At 56.7% G+C, this 17,431-nt stretch overlaps 1 protein-coding gene and 1 long non-coding RNA gene across 2 annotated transcripts; one reads left to right on the forward strand and one right to left on the reverse strand.

Annotated features, from left to right (window-relative positions):
- Positions 1-1,613: 1,613 nt before the first annotated feature.
- Positions 1,614-15,549, forward strand: DRC11L (dynein regulatory complex subunit 11 like). Its single transcript, XM_031025411.2, has 19 exons — positions 1,614-1,624; positions 2,252-2,579; positions 3,516-3,635; positions 3,951-4,136; positions 6,519-6,590; positions 8,096-8,304; positions 8,793-8,877; positions 9,533-9,661; positions 9,798-9,873; positions 10,350-10,456; positions 11,203-11,286; positions 11,391-11,449; positions 12,178-12,260; positions 12,388-12,495; positions 13,119-13,318; positions 13,751-13,837; positions 14,099-14,276; positions 14,650-14,888; positions 15,445-15,549. The coding sequence occupies exons 1-19, from the start codon at positions 1,614-1,616 to the stop codon at positions 15,547-15,549; spliced, it is 2,466 nt and encodes an 821-aa protein (XP_030881271.1).
- Positions 7,863-17,429, reverse strand: LOC145716445 (uncharacterized). Its single transcript, XR_014139081.1, has 3 exons — positions 17,219-17,429; positions 15,806-15,858; positions 7,863-12,220 (listed from the first exon to the last, which is right to left on the reverse strand). It is a non-coding gene; the product is annotated as an uncharacterized LOC145716445 (long non-coding RNA).
- Between the last annotated feature and the right edge of the window lie 2 nt (positions 17,430-17,431).

Genomic DNA, 17,431 nt, shown 5'->3' on the forward strand with positions numbered 1-17,431 from the left:
CCTGTGTTGGCCATGGGAGCCCCATAGATCTTATTCTTCAAGACACAAAATGGAAGGGTTCTCAATAACCTGCTGGGATCTAGAGGATGTGCTTCCTTTCCCCTAATGTTTCCTTCCCCCTAATTTCAGAACAAATTGGTAGGAATATTTGAGACTCCTCTTTTTCTCCAAACTTTATGTTGAAAAATCTCAAATCCACAGAAAAATTGCAAGAAAGTTCAATGACCACTTGTATGTCCTTCACCTAGATTCACCACCTAACATTTGCTCACACTTGCCTTTTCTCTCTCATTCGGCCTCTGCTCTATCTTGTGGGCGTATGACCCACAAATTCTCTCCCAAGCTGTGAGGGGGTGGGGTCAAGGGGTCGCATTCAGGGAACAAGTCTAAAATCCTTTACCTTCCCTTTGCCACTGGATAGACGCAGCTTGTCCCCTTCATGTACTGAATAGGCTCACTGTAACGGGGGCTGACATCTGGATGCCATCCTACATCCTCGACATATATTTTCTTAGAGGCCAAGCCTAACCGGGAGATGCCATGAGAGGGGAACCAATCACCCACATTTTAGTCCCACAGCTGGAAAGGAGAGGGCCCAGGAGACCTGGCCCCTGAGCCCTGGCTCTTCCCCACTCCCACTGAGTCTCATACCTTGCTATGGTGTGACTCAGAGACCCAAGTCAGATCGTGGAATTAGCATCTGCGCTTTTGACAAGATCTCAGGTAATTTGCGTGCACACGAAAGCCACAGAACTCCTCATCTCTTGCTCCTCTTTGCTGCTCTCCCCTTTCTCTCCCTTTCCTTTGCTCTGTGCTTTATTTATTCATACGTTCCTGACTTAACACCGAATCAAGACGGTCACCCTCAGCTGACCAGAGTCAGGGTGCTGTTGCTATGTTTTGTATTTTTCCCAAGAATGGTCTCCTGAGCCTGTTGCCCTGATGGCTACAGCCACAGAGGGCTCAGAACGAGCCCCAAAGGCCACTGGGTCCCCTCTTCTACTCTTTCTAATGTCATTCTTTACACAGGCATCGTTCGCATGAACCATGTGAAGTGCGATCAGACCCCAGGGAAACAGGCGTGCTTGTGCTCATCTCAAGGTGGAGTCATGACTTTGCAGCCTGAACCCCAACCTTCTGACCCCAACTCCAGTGCCCCTTCCCCTTACATCACACCTGCCTCCAGGACAGTCATCAGTAAGAGCCAAGGAGGCTGGCTCTGAGTGAAGGAGTATAGGGTTCCTCCAGCTGAGAAGTGCAGTTGGAAAAACGAATGCCTTTAGGACTAACCTTCACCCAAAGCCTCACTGCTCCCAGGGTGACTTCAAATAGCGACTCCTCTTTTATTTGATTCTCACAAGAAAAGCAGCCACGGCTGACCCCACACTCTGCCCTAGCCTTCCAAGGCTTGATACGGGAACATCCTCTGAGATAGGGGTCCTCAGTCCTGTACCTACTGCCCCCTCCCCTCACAGCCTTAGAACATTGAGACAATGGGCCAGAACTCTCAAAACTGGGCTGTTCTGGCTTTGGGGGCATGGAGTCGAGGTGGAGGCACAGCTTCTGTGGACTGCATGACCAGCTCACAAAGGGAACTGTGAGAAGTGGGCACCATGTCTGAGGGGTGAGTGAGGAGCAGGAGTGGAGCCCCCAGGGCTGGGGCAGGTGGGTGAGGAGAAGGGGTGCCGGGGAGAGGGGTTTGTGTGCTGGGCCAGCCCTGGTTAGGCCCCAGACATTCACACGGCACCCCCTGGCTGTGCCGGTCTGTGGTCAGCTTTCCCTCTTCAGACTTTCCTTGAACTACTTATTCCAGAATCAGGGGAAGGGACCCTTCTCTACACTCACCCCTCACCCCCACTTCCCACTCACCCTTCTAGACGACTGCAGCATCCCTGGGCTGCACCCTCTCCCTGGAGGGACCGACTGCGGACTCCAAGAGACCTTTTCCTTACAGGGAGCCCCTGAGGGCCATGCCTATCCTTCACCTTCCTTGCTAATCCATCAGTGGCCTCCCTCCTCCCAGTGATCCCAATCTCCCACGTGCTGGAGGCCTGGACGTGTGTTCTCTTCACTACCACCTCACTCCCCCTCAGGACCCCTCCGGGCCATGAGTAACCTTAACTGCACACCTCTGGAACCCGGAGTTCACACTCCCCAAAAGGCTCAGCAGAGCCGGTCTTCCCCCACCCTCCTAACCCCCCCACTCCTCCGAGGCGCAGATCCGAGGCCTGCTGCCCCCTCTCCTCTCCAGAGCTTACCAGCGCCTCTGGGACTCCTCCCACGTGACCCTGCAAGAGCTGCTGGACCAGGAGCAGGCCCTGCTCGAACCCGTGCCCCCCAGGGAGCGGCAGTCGTTCCAATACAGGCTCTCGTCGATCTACCTGCACTACCTGGGGCTGATGCGCCGGTTCGACACCCTCTACGACCAGATGGTGCAGCCGCAGAAGCGGCGGCTGCTGCGGCGGCTGCTGGACAGCGTGGCGGGCCGCGTGCTGGAGCTCAAGGACGACCTGGTGCGCGCCGACCTGAGCGAGTACCACTGCCTGGACCGCGTGCTGCAGGACCTCAAGCTCACCCCGGTGCGCGGGCCGCGCGGCAGAGCCACGCCCACTCCAGCGGAGGGGCGGGGTGGCCGGTAGCCTTGACCTCCCGCGGACACGGAGCCACGCCTCCACCACCTGGAGCGGGAGGGGGCGCAGAGGCCTGACCTCCCAAGGACAACCCTGGTGTTGGGACCTCTGCAAGGGAAGGGGAACGGGGCAGATCAGGGGATGGGGTTTGATCGGGAGAAGAGTTTCAGGAAGAGGGGGTGCATGCGAGTAGTTGGGGGATGGCAGAGAGTCAGGCTGGAGGCTTCGCGGGGCTGGGAATACCCAGCAACCGCAGGGGCTTGGTGAAGACAGTCCCCCAGAGGCCTGCTTCTCAAAGTGTGGTTCTTGGACCAAAAACATCAGCATCACCTAGGACTTTGTTAGAAACGCAGAATCTCGGACCACAGCTCAATCCCACTAACCTGCTTCTGCATTTTAACAAGCCTCTAGGGTGATGTGAATGCTCCAGTCTCCAGGCTGCCCCAAGGGCATGGGCCACTGCTCCCCATCCGAAGCAGTCTCAAAGTTCCCAGACCCGCTGCATCAAACTCAGCTGTGGATTTGAAAAAACAAACTAACAAAAACAGATTCTCCAGGCCCTGCCACTCTGATGTGGTAGTCTGGGAGGGCCTAGGAGTCTGCATTTTAAGAGCTTCCCAGTTGATTCTGATGCACAGTCAGGATTGGAACCACTGCCCATTACGTATCATGATCCTCCAGAATTCAACTCCGGTTACATGGTGGGGCAGGGAGATAGAGGGATGAGCTTAAGGGCATCTGCCCCTAACCCATAAATCTCCCACCCCAGGGCTCTAGGATGAAGGAAACCATCACCAGGATCTGTGTAAGCAGCTAAAATGGTAGTATCAGCCAGATGGCCTGGATTTTGAGTCCTGACCCTCCTTACCCCATATTGCCCCAAAGGCAGACCTGGAGGTTCCAATCCCCAAATACTTTCTGCTGGAGCAGTCCACCATTCTGAAGGAGCGAGGGCTGATGCTGGCAGAGATCCTGTCCAGAATGGAGCCAGTGACCTCTGAGGGGGTAAGTCAGGGACACACCCTCCCAGATTCCTCTCATACACCCCTCCCAGAACAGAGATGCCATCTTCCAGGACAGAGAGGATTTGCCCTGCCCTATTCCCACCTCAGAGTGCTCTTTGGGGAATCCCTGGCCTGCTTCAAGGATGCTCTTGTGCTCCTTGAAACCTTCTGACACCGAGATAGAGGACAGGACTTGGGCACTCCACTGGGAGGACCATGTCCCCAGCATGTTGTTTGGTGGATCGTCTCCCAGCTGCTAGCCTGGGTATAAGCCCTCTCTCATCTTCTCCTGCTCCTTTGCCCCTGCGGTGGCCAGGGTTTTCCAGAAATGCACCGGACCGAGGCCATAATCCTACTGCAAAGGGCTGAGCGGGCCAGGCAAGGCCGGCTCCGAGCCACCTTCATGCGAGAGATTCGGAAAGAGGAGGAGCGCGATAGGAAGATTCGAGAGGACAGTTGGCACAAGTTCAATCAGGACCAAGCAGCTATCACCATACAGAAGGTAACCCCCCAGCACCCAGGAGGAAGGTCAGGCTTGAGTCACCTCTTCCAGGAAGACTGCCTGGCTCAGCAATTGAGGACAGAGGTGCAGGTGCTTGGATTCTGTTGCCCCCATAACCAGATCCTAAACTGGGGACCTAATCAGTTAATAAGCTTGTATCTTGTGCTATATCTCATAAAAGCCCCAGAAACAGAAGGATCATTAAAATTAGAGGAGAAAGATCCATAATAAGGTAGCAGAACATAGTAGATGATCATTCCGGAAACTCATAAGACTGTTATAGATGAGTCACTAAAATGGATCCTGAGACTCCTGGCAGCTGAGGTAAAAGGAATGGTGATGAATCAAACAGAGTTTGAGAACTGATGTGATCCAGATGTCGTCAAGGTCTGTGCCATCTGGGTCACCCATGGAAATAACAGAATCGCATCCCATCCACCCCACTGCAGAAAACCCAGCCCCATCCCTAGGTGTCCCTGTGCCTTCTTACCGTCCCGGTGGTCACCCCTCTCTTCTACTCTGGATGGCCACTCCGTACCTCTTAGCCCTTGCTGTCCCCCAGCGTGCGAGTGTGTGTGTGTGAGTGTGTGTGTGTGTGTGTGTGTCTTCTCTCATCACTGAGTCCTGCTGACTCAGGCTTACTCTGTTTGGGGCTGGTTACCAGCTTAAGGAGACTGGAGTGGCCCTAAGAAAATTCCAGTGTAGAAAGGGAACCCTTTGCTCCTGCAGCGTCGTAGCTCCTGAGACCACTGCCCTGCCCCATCACAGGACGTCCCTTGCCACTTTTTCTTTCCAGAAGCAGGCCCAGAACTGCTGACATGGGGCTGGTCTTTCTGTCTCCAATGAACGTCTTCTCCCAGCTTCTCTCTCAAGCCCCAGTGCCTCGGGAACTGTCTGCTAGCCCGAGAGAGGAAACTGAGAACTCCTTTCTGCCAAAGCCCAGAAGCAAACCAACCAATTAACAAATAATAACTCAAGAAGATATATGCCCTCCAAATGGGATAGATTTTTAGACTTTTTTTTAAAGATTTTGTTTATTGGGGTGCCTGGGTGGCTCAGATGGTTGAGCGTCTGCCTTCGGCTCAGGTCATGATCCCAGAGTCCTGGGATCGAGTCCCACATCAGGCTCCCTGCTCTGCGGGAAGTCTGCTTCTCCCTCTGCCTCTCTCTCTCTCTCTGTCTCTCATGAATAAATAAATAAAAATCTTAAAAAAAAAAAAGATTTTGTTTATTTATTTGAGAGAGAGAAAGAGCACAAGAACAGCAGAGGGAGAGGGAGAAGCAGGCTTCCCACTGAGCAGGGAGCCTGACATGGGGCTCGATCCCAGCACCCTGGGATCCTGACCTGAGCTGAAGGCAGACGCTTAACTGACTGAGCCACCCAGGAGCCCCTAGATTTTTAGATTTTTAATCAATGCACGGAGCATGCCTATCTGAGCCCCGTGCATCTGGCTGACTTATTAATGTCAGGCTGGCCCACGGATGAGGAGGAGGCCCTGCCCCCAGGGCTCGCTAAAGCAAGCCCTTTAAGGAGGAAGGTCAGCCCCAAAGAGAGATCCCCACTTCTCCCCTGAAAGCCGAAGCAAGTCATTTTGTCCCTGTTGCCAGACACTGAGAATGTGGAAATACTGCCGACAGAAGAGGCTGCTCTCTGAAGTTCTGTTATGGAACAGAAGCCACCTGGCCAGGCCCTGGCGCTGCCTCCCCTGCCCAGTGCCCCGCCCCCACCCCACTGGTACCAGGCTCTCCACGGGGCTGAGAGTGGCCAGAGGCCTGGGAGAAGAGCACTGGGCAAGGAGTCAGGAACCCTGGCCCTGTCTCAGCTCGGCCCAAATGGGCTCTTAGACCCAGGAGAGGCCATGTCCTATCTCCAGCCTCAGTTTCTTTGGGTCAAAACTGTAGGAATTCACCAGGGGAGCTCCATGGCCCTTACAGTACGGATGTCTATGTGCCCAGCAAGGCAGAGGGGGGATCAAGTGTGTATTCCAAATGCTGTAGGAATTTTGAGAAGTGAGAGTGGGAGTGCTTCTGGGAGAAGGTGGTATTTGAACTTGACCTCAAAAGAGACAGCAGATTAGACGGTGGGGATGAGAAGGAGGGAATTCCTAGGGGCCCCTGAGGGGGAAAGCCTTGGAGCTGGACCGCGTGGGTGCCTACCGGCCCTGCCCTATCCTGGGCTGCTCCTGCTCAGGGTGTCGCTTGCCCACGAGCAGCCCTGGGAGGTGTCCTCCCCGGCACTCCTCCCCCACGTCCCACCCCAAAGCTCCCCTACCCAGACCTTCCCTTGTGAGTGGCTGGTGCTTCCCCCTGGGGCTGATGGCATGAGCCGCACCCCTGCAGAAATGCAGTGTGGGGCATGTCTGGGCCCATGTGTCCCCCCAGGTGTGGAAGGGTTACCTGCAGAGGAGACGTACTCAGCAAGACCGGCGAGCAGAGATGGAGTTCATTGGCATGGTAAGTCCCTGCCTCGCTCCAGGCAGGGGCTCGGGCTGGGCTAGTTCATGGGATCTCCTCCCCTCTTTTTTGTCCCTCTGAGCCCCCTGTACAGCTCCTCACTGCCCACACCTCCCTCCACTCGGGACTGTGCTTGGCATGAGTGGAGGGATTCAGGCCTGGGGACCCTGGTTAAGGGATCCTTCAGGGTTCGAGAAAGAGCGAGAAGGGCCAGAAAACTACCACCAAGCCCCGTCCCTTTCTACCCCTCCCTCTCTAAAACCTTTGGAAGGATCTCCCATGTGGGGCAGGATGAGGGATTGTAGCCCAGAGCATCCTGGACCTCATGTTCATGCCGCTGGTCAGAAGGAGAGGCTGAGTGGGTGCACCCAGCAGAGGGAGGAGGCCACAAGGCTAGTGGGGAACCCCCCCTCCAGGGCTCTTGCAGCCTTTGGGAGAACCACGGGGGCCAGGGTGGGTGGGGGCATACCCTTTCACAGCAGAGTGTTTCAGGCCACAGTCTCCCCACCTGCTCTGAGGGGCCCAGACTGGCTTCTCCTCTGCAATGCAGGGAGTCTAGCTGAGTGTTACCTGGGTCCATGAGCACGAGTGTGCAGCTAGGGGAGCGTGGGTGGTAGGAGGGGCAGGCCCCCAGTGCTTGCGCGGGCAGGCTAAACGGGCCCCACTCCCTGAGTAACATCTGTCCGCTACTCTCGGCTGGATCTTACTTCCGGCTAGTCTCTGCTGACTTCGGCCATGGTGGTGGTGAGGGATGTGATCCCTGAGAAGGAGCCCTGCAGTGGGCAGAGCCTGTGAAGGCCTCCTGATAAAGGGAGTTGCGCAGAGGCTGGGCTGGGGCACCAAAGGGATCAGAGACAAGGGCCCGGGTGGCTTTTCTAGGAGGCTTGGGGGCTTCAGAAGGAAGGAAGGATCAGGGGGCATGATGCAAGTGGAGGTTAGACTTGGGGGCCTGGAGAGCTGGACCCCCAGGAGGCAAGAACAGGCAGAGGGAGGCCAGGGTCGGGCCTTGGGGGGAGGTGGGGGGGCATGGCATGGTGGTGGGTGAGGAATGAGCCTGGCCGCCCGGGCCCATCAACAGTGTGAGCTCAGCGTTTTCAGTAATTGTCTCTGCGCAGAGTGATATTTAAAATACATTTGGGAGCCAATGAGGCGGGAAAGTGGCTGCGAGAGCGGCTGCCAACACGGGCCGCTGGGGCGGGGGTGTGCGTGGGGGCTGGGGCCAGAGGCTCACAGGGGAGGGTGTGCTGGGGGGAACGGGCAGGGGGGCCAGCCCAGATGCATCTAGCAAATTCATTATCAGAGTAATTTACGCAGGCGAGTTTTGGCTCCAAACACGATTTCTCCCGACGCAGGCATGCCCGTTGTTCCATGTGGATGTGTATGCAGGGTCTTGCATGTGCGAGTGTGCTGGGGAAGCAGGGGGCAGGTGTGTGTGCCTGAGGCCAGGGGCTGCGCCCTCCCCACTCCCACTCCCAACTCCCTGCGCCTCTTCTCCACTTCGCCAGCTCCCCTCGCCACCCAACCAGGTGGGGAATGTGGGTGTCGTGTGTCAAGCCGGCTTCGGGGAGGATATCCGGAGGATCCGCCAGATAGAGAAGGAGGAAGGGTTCCAGTTGGCGATGGTGAAGACCCATGACTCTCTCAAAGAGACAGAGGGGCCCGACATGAAGGAGAAATTGAAGGAGCAGATCCGACAGTGGTTTATTGAGTGCCAGTCAGTGTCTCCAGCCTCAGCTGACCCAACCTTCAACCCCTCTTTCCCTCCTCACCACCGTGTCCCCACATCTGTTCTGTTCTTTAGTCCAGACTGAGCCCTTTTCTCCATCCACTCCCATCCTCCTTCCCTCACTGCTCACACCCTGACTTAAACCTGGGACCCCCAACTATCTCTGCACATGACTTCTCATTTCCCTGGATGGAAGAGAAAATGCCAAAACTAGATGAGGAAAGCATCCATGGATGCCCCCTGAGGAGTCTCTCCTTTCTAATCTGTAACTCTCTGCTCCTTCCCTCTTGTCCTCTATCCCCCTAGTCCTTTTTCTTTCTTCATCCTTCCCTCTATTTAACTATCCATCCATTCACCCATTCTTCTACCCCATCCATCCATCCATCCATCCATCCACCCATCCAACCACCCATCCACCCTTCCATCTGTCCATCCACCCATTTGTTCATCTCTCTGACCATTTTGTGTTTACTTAGTGCCCTTACTGGCCGATTCCCTGATTATCCAGATGAGTCTGTAGGTGGATCCTACCTGATCTTTGCAGACAAGACTCCAGAACAGGTACCCTATAGGTGGAGACAGGAGACTTTCTGTGGTAGGTGGGGTCTGAGGTTACAGACAGTCCTGAGTGTAAACTGAGGGTGGCAGTAGGGTTGGGGGGAAAGGTCAGTCTCAGCGGAGGCAGATGTGTTGGAGGAAATATATGTAGCTAGCAAGACTACATGGGGGGGTAGGGAGTGCTTGTGTCTGGAGAAGACATCTTTGGCCAGGGAGAGACAGCATGTCTGGTGAGTCTCTTTGTGACTTCAAATCCCCATGGGCCAAGAAAGAGCAGCAGGGCGCCTGGGTGGCTCAGTTGGTTAAGTGACTGCCTTCGGCTCAGGTCATGATCCTGGAGTCCCGGGATCGAGTCCCGCATCGGGCTCCTTGCTCGGCGGGGAGTCTGCTTCTCCCTCTGACTCTCCTCCCTCTCATGCTCTCTGTATCTCATTCTCTCTGTGTCAAATAAATAAATAAAATCTTTAAAAAAAAAAAGAAAGAGCAGCAGCTCTGATCGGATCACCTCTTTCTTCTTGGACCCCAGTGAGGTCTCTGGACTCTTGACTATCTGGACCCTATGAGTGACCCCAGTCCACCCCCGTCTCAGGCCTGGGTTCTTTTGCTCCTATAGAATCCCATTGGTCTTCTCTGAAATGTCTTCCATCATTGGTCACAGGTAAAAATGGAACTGGAGGCACAGATCCAGGAGAGCAAAAAAAAGGACCAAGAGAAAAACAAGGAAAAAGAAAAGGAGAAAAAAGAGAGGAAGCAGAAGAAAGGGAAGAAAGAGAAGACCAGGAAGGGGGTAAACACCCACTTGGTGTGAGCCAAGTGGGCAGGGGGAACAGAGTCTGAGGAGATTCCTGGTGGGAGGCTGGTCTGAGGAGAGTAAGGGTCAGAGACCATGAGGGGGTCGAGATCAAAGGATGTTTCTATTCTAGGAAGCAGACACAATGCTGAAAGTGTGGCCATCCAAATTTATACCTGTGATTAATGCCGGACATGAGGAGTACATAAGTAAGGCGGGAGGGGGCTGGGGAAGACTGTCCAGGCCTTGTGAGGGCCTTAGGGTGACCCTGGGTCCCCTGGGGAAAGTGGACACATGCTCTGTGGATAGTGAGGTGGCAGTGTGGGTGTGTGGATGTGTAGGCCAAGGGGAGAATGCCAAAGGGGACAGAAGTGTGGAGTGCGATTCCCTGGGTGGGGGGAGTTGTGCCTTTGATCCGAATCCTGCGGATTCGGCCTTGGGGTCAGGCCTTTGTGGTCTGGGTAGAAGCAGGGCCAGACAGCCCTGTGAGGCTGGAGGTACCAGCGTGGGTCAGGTTCCTGGTCCATGTATGCGTGTGTGTGAGACAGACAGACAGACAGGTGCAAAGAGACAGAGCAAGAGAGAGGTGGACCAGGCTGGGTCAGGTTCCCGGCCGAGTGTGTGTGAGTATGTGGGTGCCCTGGGACTCTGAACTTCATTCCTCTGTCCGTCTCTCCATGGTTAGACCTGTGGAGGAACCAGTATGAGACTATATACCCGAAACAGAGTTTTGACCCCGAGATGCTCCGGATGGAGAAGAGGAAGGAAGTAGAGCAGGAGATCCGGATACAGGTGAGTGAGCTGGCTCAGGGCCTCCTGGCGGCCCTCCCCCGCCCCCTCCCTGGACCTCCCCTGCTTCGGGCTCTTCCCCTCAAGCCCCTGGACTGCCTCTCTTCTGGAGCAGCCTCTCTGTGCTGCCTTTTCTGTGTCATTCCAGCTCCACCTTGGTCCATCTCGGTCCCCATTATCCTCTGCGTCTCTCTGGTCCCTCTCTCCCTGGGGTGTGGAGGGGCTCTGAGCCAGGGTCATGCCCACCATCATGCCCATCAACCCTTCAAGAGCTGCTGCCGTGTGGCTGCAGGGTGTACCTTGGGAGCCTTAGATCATGTGACCTTTCCAACACCCGGGAGGTGGGCGCCATGATTTTCCGGATGTCAGGAAAATGATAAACCTGCTCATGTCACACAGGTTTTAAAGGGTGGGTCTGGGGCTTGAACTGAAAGCCAACTGACTCCATCCTGGAGCTTCTCCCCACGTTGATGCCAGGCGAGGGCTAGGCTCCTGCATGAGCAGGGTATGGATTAGCATTGGGTGTGGACCAGTACAGGGACAGGGGCAGGGGGAGAAGGGCAAAGCCTGCAGGTCCCAGAAGGGTGTGCAGGAAGGTTGTTGACGGGCACCCCTGCTGCCTTCCCTGGGCTTGTCTCACTCTTCTCTGAGGCTGCTCTCCTCCTGTCCACCCCGTCCCAGTCCTCACCCGTCCCTCCTGTCCTCTCCAGCCGCTGGCTGCCCCACTGAACTCCCTGCTGTCCCCCCAGGTGGATGAGCTGATGCGTCAAGAGCTGAAGACCCTGCGCCTGGCCGTGGACAGGGAGGAGGGGAGACCCTTGAAGCATCCGAAGGCAAGATGAGGGGTGAACGCTGGGACGCAGACGTGCACACGGTGCGGGGGCGGGGGGCGGGCAAGGACCAGAGGACAACTGCCTGTGTGCTTGTTTGCAACCAGAAAAAGACTGGGAAGAAAGCTGGGAAGAAGAAGAAGGAAAAAGATCTGACCCCAAACAGGTAGCAGACCCTTTACCTTATCGTGGGTGGTGAGCAAACCCTGGCCCAGGACCGATCTGACTTCTGGTCCTGGTTCTGTTGCTGTGTGGCCTGGAGAAAGTCACTTAACCTCTCTGACTCCCTGTCCTCGTTAACCAAGTACCCACCCTGCCAAACGCACAAGATAGCTGTGAGGATCAAATAGAAGCCTGAGAAAATGCTTTGAAAATGATGGTGCAGAGGAAGATGTGAGTGGAGGATTGTCCTCAGTGCTCCCTCCTTCCTGTTCCCCCCTCCAGCCTTTTGCCTTAATCAGCTCTGTCCCTACCAAAGCCATCTCCCCCTGGATGCCACTCTGGGGCCTTGAGGAACTTGCCAGTGGTCCCTGCCTAGTCACTTCTTTGGTGAAGTGAGTCTCGAGCACGATGATGTCAGCTGCTTCCAGGAGTGTGTACACGAAATGTGATTTCTAGAAAGAGGGGCATATGTCGCCCAAATGACTGGGTTTCTGATGGTGAAACTTGGGGCCATGTGCAGACTGATGGAGGGAGGGTCAGAGGGCGCTGCTGCTTCTCACGCCCCACTCAACCCACAGAGCACCCAGTGCCGGGCCAGTGGGTTGGTGCTGTGCCTTCTGATGCTGGCTGTCACTATGGGTATTTCCGCACTCAAGCCTGTAGCATCACGCCACTCATCTCTGCCTCCACTTCCCTTCGTCCTTGGCGCCCCCTCCGTGCTGTCCTCTGCAGGTCCGTGGACTCTCTGTTTGAAGAGCTCGTGGTCTTTGGCTTTCTAAGGAAGAGCGAGACAGTGGCCTTGAAAGATTACATCGGTGAGACCCCCTCCCCAGCGCCTGCTCCCCCTGCAGTGGCTGGCTTCCACCCTCTGCAGTGAGCCCTCTCCTCAAGTGGCTCTCTCTTGGCCCTGCCCCAGTGGGTGCCACTCACCTGTCCCCCCAGGTGACTACCTCTATCTTGGATCCATTCTGAACCTGGCAAACAAGTTGCCTATGCCTTCCCTGTTTGACATACGACAGAATGTGGCCTTGTATGGGGTCCTTCGGCTTGGTGAGATGCCCTGGGGAGCGGGGAGAGCCACTCTGGCCGGTGGCTCTTAGGGGAGCCGGGGTGCGTGTCAGGGTGGCTGAGGTGGACATGTCCCCTGTGCCATGGATCTATGCTGGACTCCTCCTGCCTTCCCCAGGCCCTGCTGGAGGTCACACCCAGATTGGGCCACCCCAGAAGTCATGTGAACTCTTGACCTACCGAGGAGTCCACTTTTCCGGCCCCTCACCCAACCCCAAGTGATATCCCGTAGTCTGTCCCCATCCTGGAAGACCAGGATCTTTCTGAAGTGGTTGGTCAGAGGTCCTTTAATTCTACCCCTTCATGATCCAGAAGTGGAAAGAGATGGTACAGAAAACCAAAGGGGCATTGGAAGGGGGTAGAAGGCTCCCTCCTGCATCTAGCTCTTTATACTCGTACCTGGGGAGCCGATGGAAGTCCTCTGGGCGGCCTCTCTCAGCGTGCCTGCCTAGGGGATAGCTCACACACCGGGGGACGGCAGCGCGGCTGGGGTCCGAACTTCATCCCACCCAGCCCTGGGCCTCTGGCCTCACCTTACACAGTGGCTTCCAGCCCGGTCCCTTACCGGCCTACTGCCTGCCTCTGGCCCCTGTTTCCTCTCTCAGGCTCCCCAGATATACACTCCATGGCTCCCCTCATCCGCTCCATCCTCCTGGTGGGCCCCTCTGGCATGGGGAAGAAGATGCTGGTCAAGGCCGTGTGCACAGAAACTGGTGCCAACCTGTTTGACCTGTCACCTGGCAACCTGCAGGGCAAATATCCTGGCAAGATGGGGGTGCAGATGATAGTTCATATCATCTTTAAGGTCTGAGTCCCCCGACTTTGGCATTTCTAGTGCTCAGGCGGTGCCCACAGAGCAGGGTGGGCTTTATGCTTAGGAGGTCACCCATCTGCCTATTTGGTGTGATTTCAGGAGCTGGTGAGGTCTCCCTACCAACCCCTGCTAGGAGCTTGTGGATTCCTGAAGCCCTGGGGGTGGGGGAGGTTGGGGGGAAGTGGGGAGCAGAGCAGTTTCTTTAACGGTAGAGCTGAGGCTTAATATGCAGCCTCCCCACGCAGGGAGGGCAGAGATTCTGTTCCCACGGAGGTGTGGTGGAGGGCCAGCAGGCTGAGAGGTGGGACGGGCCGCACGTGGGAAATGGGGGCCGAGCTCCAAGCCCAGCCCTTGGACCAGACGGGGAGGTGACCCTTGCCCAGGGACATCTGACGCCAGGTTTTTATTCTCTGACCTGTCCAGGTGGCTCGACTCTTACAGCCCTCTGTGATCTGGATTGGGAATGCCGAGAAGAATTTCTATAAGAGGGTCCCAAAAGAAGAGAAGGAGGTGTGGGGACCTGGGTAGCAGCATGAGCCATGGGCAAGGCCGGCTTGGGCTTGTTTAAGTCAACTCCAAACCTCGTCTGCCGTGGGGCCTTGGACAAGTTCCCTGTCCTCCTGATGCCTTTTCCTTATCCTGGAAGCAGGACTGGCCTCCTGCCTGTGTCGCTCCCAGTGTCCACACGAGGCTGAGTGTGGGCATGTGCTCCGAGAGAACTCAGAAGCCCACAGAAGTCACATGTCTCTCCCCCCCATCTCCCCAGAGCAGATGGACCCAAAGCGAATAAAGAAGGATCTCACCAAAGCCCTGCGACTGCTGGGCCCAGGAGACCGTGTGATGCTGATAGGGACAACTGACCAGCCGCATCTGGCGGAGATGAAGGGGCTGTGCCGGACCTACGAACGGATCCTCTACATGCCGCGGCCTGATTACGCTTGTCGCTACGGTGAGGCCCTGTGACGTGAGGGCAGGCCGGACAAGGGATCCAGGGACCACCCCTGCCAGAGCCTCCTCACCCTTCTTCCCCTCCCCACTCTGCTCTGAGACCATGCCTCCATGGCAGGAAAGGGCAGCTAGACAAGCAGCCCGGTGGCCTGGGTCCTGGCCTGGCTCCGTGGACACGGGCAGGCCACATAAGTCCTCCGAGTGTCACTTCCTCGTGTTCAGTGGACAGGATGATGCTCATCTTCCTGGGAGGGGAGGCACTGATGTGCACAGAGCCGCTCTCCAGAAGCACAGACCTCATTTCAGATAGAGGTGGTTGCTTCTCCCTCACTGCTTGCTTCTCCCTGCCCTGTGTCCTTCCCCAACACCTGCAGTGCTCTGGAGGCAGATGATAGAGGCCCAGGGGGTCCAGGTGACCCAGAACCTAGACATCAGTGCCCTGGCCAAGGTGTCTGATGGCTACACACCCGGTCACATTCTCCAAGCCATCCACTCAGTGCTGACCGAGCGGCGGGTCCTACAGCTGTCCAAGCGGCCCCTGGTGGCCTCAGAGTTCCTGGGGCATCTGGCCAAGCTGGAGCCCGTGTACCGGGAGGAGGAGGAGTCCCTGAAGGTGAGGCTTCGGGGGTGGGCATAGCGGGGAGGCCAGGAGGGAGGGTAACGGGCCAGCACTAACCAGGGAGTCAGCCCTCTGAAGCCCCCCTTAGATCCCTCCCTCTGCTCCCCCATGGAGTTTAGCTGGGAAGGGGACAGGAAATCACAGGGAAGGACATGTGGGCAGGACCAGCTTACCTGGTGTCCTCAAGGGCCGGAGCCCGAAAGTGCCACCTGGGTATTAAGAGCCCGTGGTTGGTCCTGGCACCAGCGGACACCCACTTCCCCCACCTCAGTCGCTGCCCACCAGTGCCCCATGTGTGGCAGGATGGCCATGGAGAGAGGGCTTGCCCCCGACAATGGCTGACCCCGTGGCCTGGAGTATTTGGTGGAGAGCAAGGGAAACCGAGACTCTAGCAGGACGCCTGAGCCGTGGAAGAGAGGATGAGCCGGGGAAGAGAGGAGAACCGGCTGCTGCCGCGGAGGGCACATCGGTGGGAAGGGGAGGGCAAGGTCGGGAGGCAGAAGCCGGGGTGGAGCCAATGCACTCCCGCCTCCCCCCCTCTTCCCACCAGGACTGGTACTTCAAGACTCCACTGGGCAAGAGGAGGCTAAAACTCATCAAGGACCAGGACGCTGAGGAAGCCAAGCTGGCGAAGGAGAAGAAGAAAAGGAAATGATGGTTGAGGCCAGGGTGCCCGAGGTTGGCAGGGGGACTGGGCGACTCCCAGCCATGGAGGGCCTGTGGCAGAGGCATAAACGGCCACGCAGCTCGGGGAGCAGCTCTCTCTGTCCATCTCCGTGCTTCCCGCCCCTGCTCCGCGCCCCCTGCCTGTGCCCAGCCTCCCCCTCTCGCCCCACCCCTGCTGGCCCTCCGTCCTCACCCACTCACAGCCTTCACCCTCAGGCCCCAGAGCCCTGTCCTCTGACCCTCACCCATGTCTTCATCTCCTGTTGGTTCCTGTCCTGGCTCCCCAGCTCTCTTCCTCCTTGGGGTTTTTAAGAGAGAAAAAAAATAGAAGAAAGAAAGAAGGAAAAAGAGAAAGGAAAAGGAAGGTCTACAGTAAGTCTGGAAAAAGAAAAAAACAAGTTTGGAAGTCAGCAGCCCTCGGTGTTAGCCCCACCTCGGTGGGAACTCCCTGTGTGATCTTGCACAGACCTTTCCTGTCTCCGGGCCTCAGTTTCCTTACCTGTAAAACAAGGAGAGGTTGGGCAAGCCTCCAAGGTCCCTGGTACTCCAGGGTTTGATTATCCTTACAGAAGGGTGTCAGTGGGGTGAGGACTCTTAGGCAGCGGCAGGGTGGGGTAGAGGAAGGTTCTAGGAAGAAAGGGTGTAGTAGGTGGCCAGAACAAGGGCTCCTGGTAGAGAGCCAGTGCCTTCTCTGAGTGGTCTCCACGCCTTTCTGAAACATGCCTGCCCCCCCGCCCCACCAGCCCAAGCTCTGCTCTCCTTCCTTTGACCCAGAGCCTGTCCCTCAGGGAGTGGATGGGACACAGCCTCCTGCCCCCGGGTGGAAGTTCATCTGTGGGTCCCCTTTGCTGGGGAAGGAAGAGTTGGGGTGCTGGAGAAGGAGAGCTCAGGGAGCAAGGGACAGTCGTGCCACCGAGGGCTGGGAGCCCCAGAGCTCTCTCAGAAGAAGCAGTGTAAAGAGTGTGTGAATAAACGTTAAGGTGTGTTCTGCAGGTCATAGAGGCCAATGGGAGCCAGATGAAAGGAGACCACTAGGGCTGGAGCGGGCCCAGGGCCCGTGGTGGGCCGCCCAGGGGCTGGGATTTAAGTTCTCTTCCTCCCTGTTTTCCTGTTTATCTCCCCAAATGAAGGTAGTCTCGTTATCCTAATGTGCCTGAATGGGTAGAACCACTTTCTCCTTCTCACTCCCTGACTTGAGACCCCTCTAACGTTGGCAGGTAGGGGTGGGAGATGGGGGGTCAGCACCCAGGCTGGGCACTGGGAGTTTCTATTGCTGCCTGTGGGCCGAGCCCTCTCTCCCCAAGGCAGAAGTCTGTCTTCCAGAGAACACCTGGAAGGAAAGCCTCATGGAGTGGGGCCTTTTCTGCCATTCGTCACAACTGTGGAGCCTTTCCTTGGGTTTGAGAGGGGGAAGGTGCAGGGCTAATTTGGGAGGGCAGGAAAAATCGCCCGGCACCCACATGCCCTCCATCTGGGATCAGAGCCCAGGCCGCTGGAGGCTGGCTTTGGTGAAGCACAGGATAGATGACAAAGAGTATGAAATGGCAGCTTGAGAGCCCCCACTCCCCACCCCCACCCCCATTCTAGTCCCGGATCTGACACAAGTTGTCACACCTTGGGCAAATCGCTTTCCACACCCAGGCTCCATGTTCCTTTACCTGTGAAATTGCAGGTTGGCTACCACGATCTGGGCGATCCCTCTCAACCCTGAGGGCCGTCAACTCCAGGGTGAACTCAGGGTTGGAGGGCTCGAGCCTCACTCTGTTCTCCAGCTCCTCCCTAATGCCCACTCCAGCCTGAGGCCGCCTTCCCCGGGACGGGCAGCTGGGACAGCTGGGTCTATTTAGAGCATGGCCTACGTGCACTCACTG

The sequence above is a fragment of the Leptonychotes weddellii genome, chromosome 12, assembly GCF_054177405.1.
Source record: "Leptonychotes weddellii isolate Sample4059 chromosome 12, ASM5417740v2, whole genome shotgun sequence".
NCBI lineage: Eukaryota > Metazoa > Chordata > Mammalia > Carnivora > Phocidae > Leptonychotes > Leptonychotes weddellii.

What these genes read in the sequence shown, in the direction of transcription:
- DRC11L (XM_031025411.2), top strand. An exon ending in CAGTGGTTTATTGAGTGCCA is followed by an intron (nt 8,305 to 8,792) that starts GTCAGTGTCTCC and finishes GTGTTTACTTAG; the next exon opens with TGCCCTTACTGGCCGATTCC. An exon ending in CAGACAAGACTCCAGAACAG is followed by an intron (nt 8,878 to 9,532) that starts GTACCCTATAGG and finishes CATTGGTCACAG; the next exon opens with GTAAAAATGGAACTGGAGGC.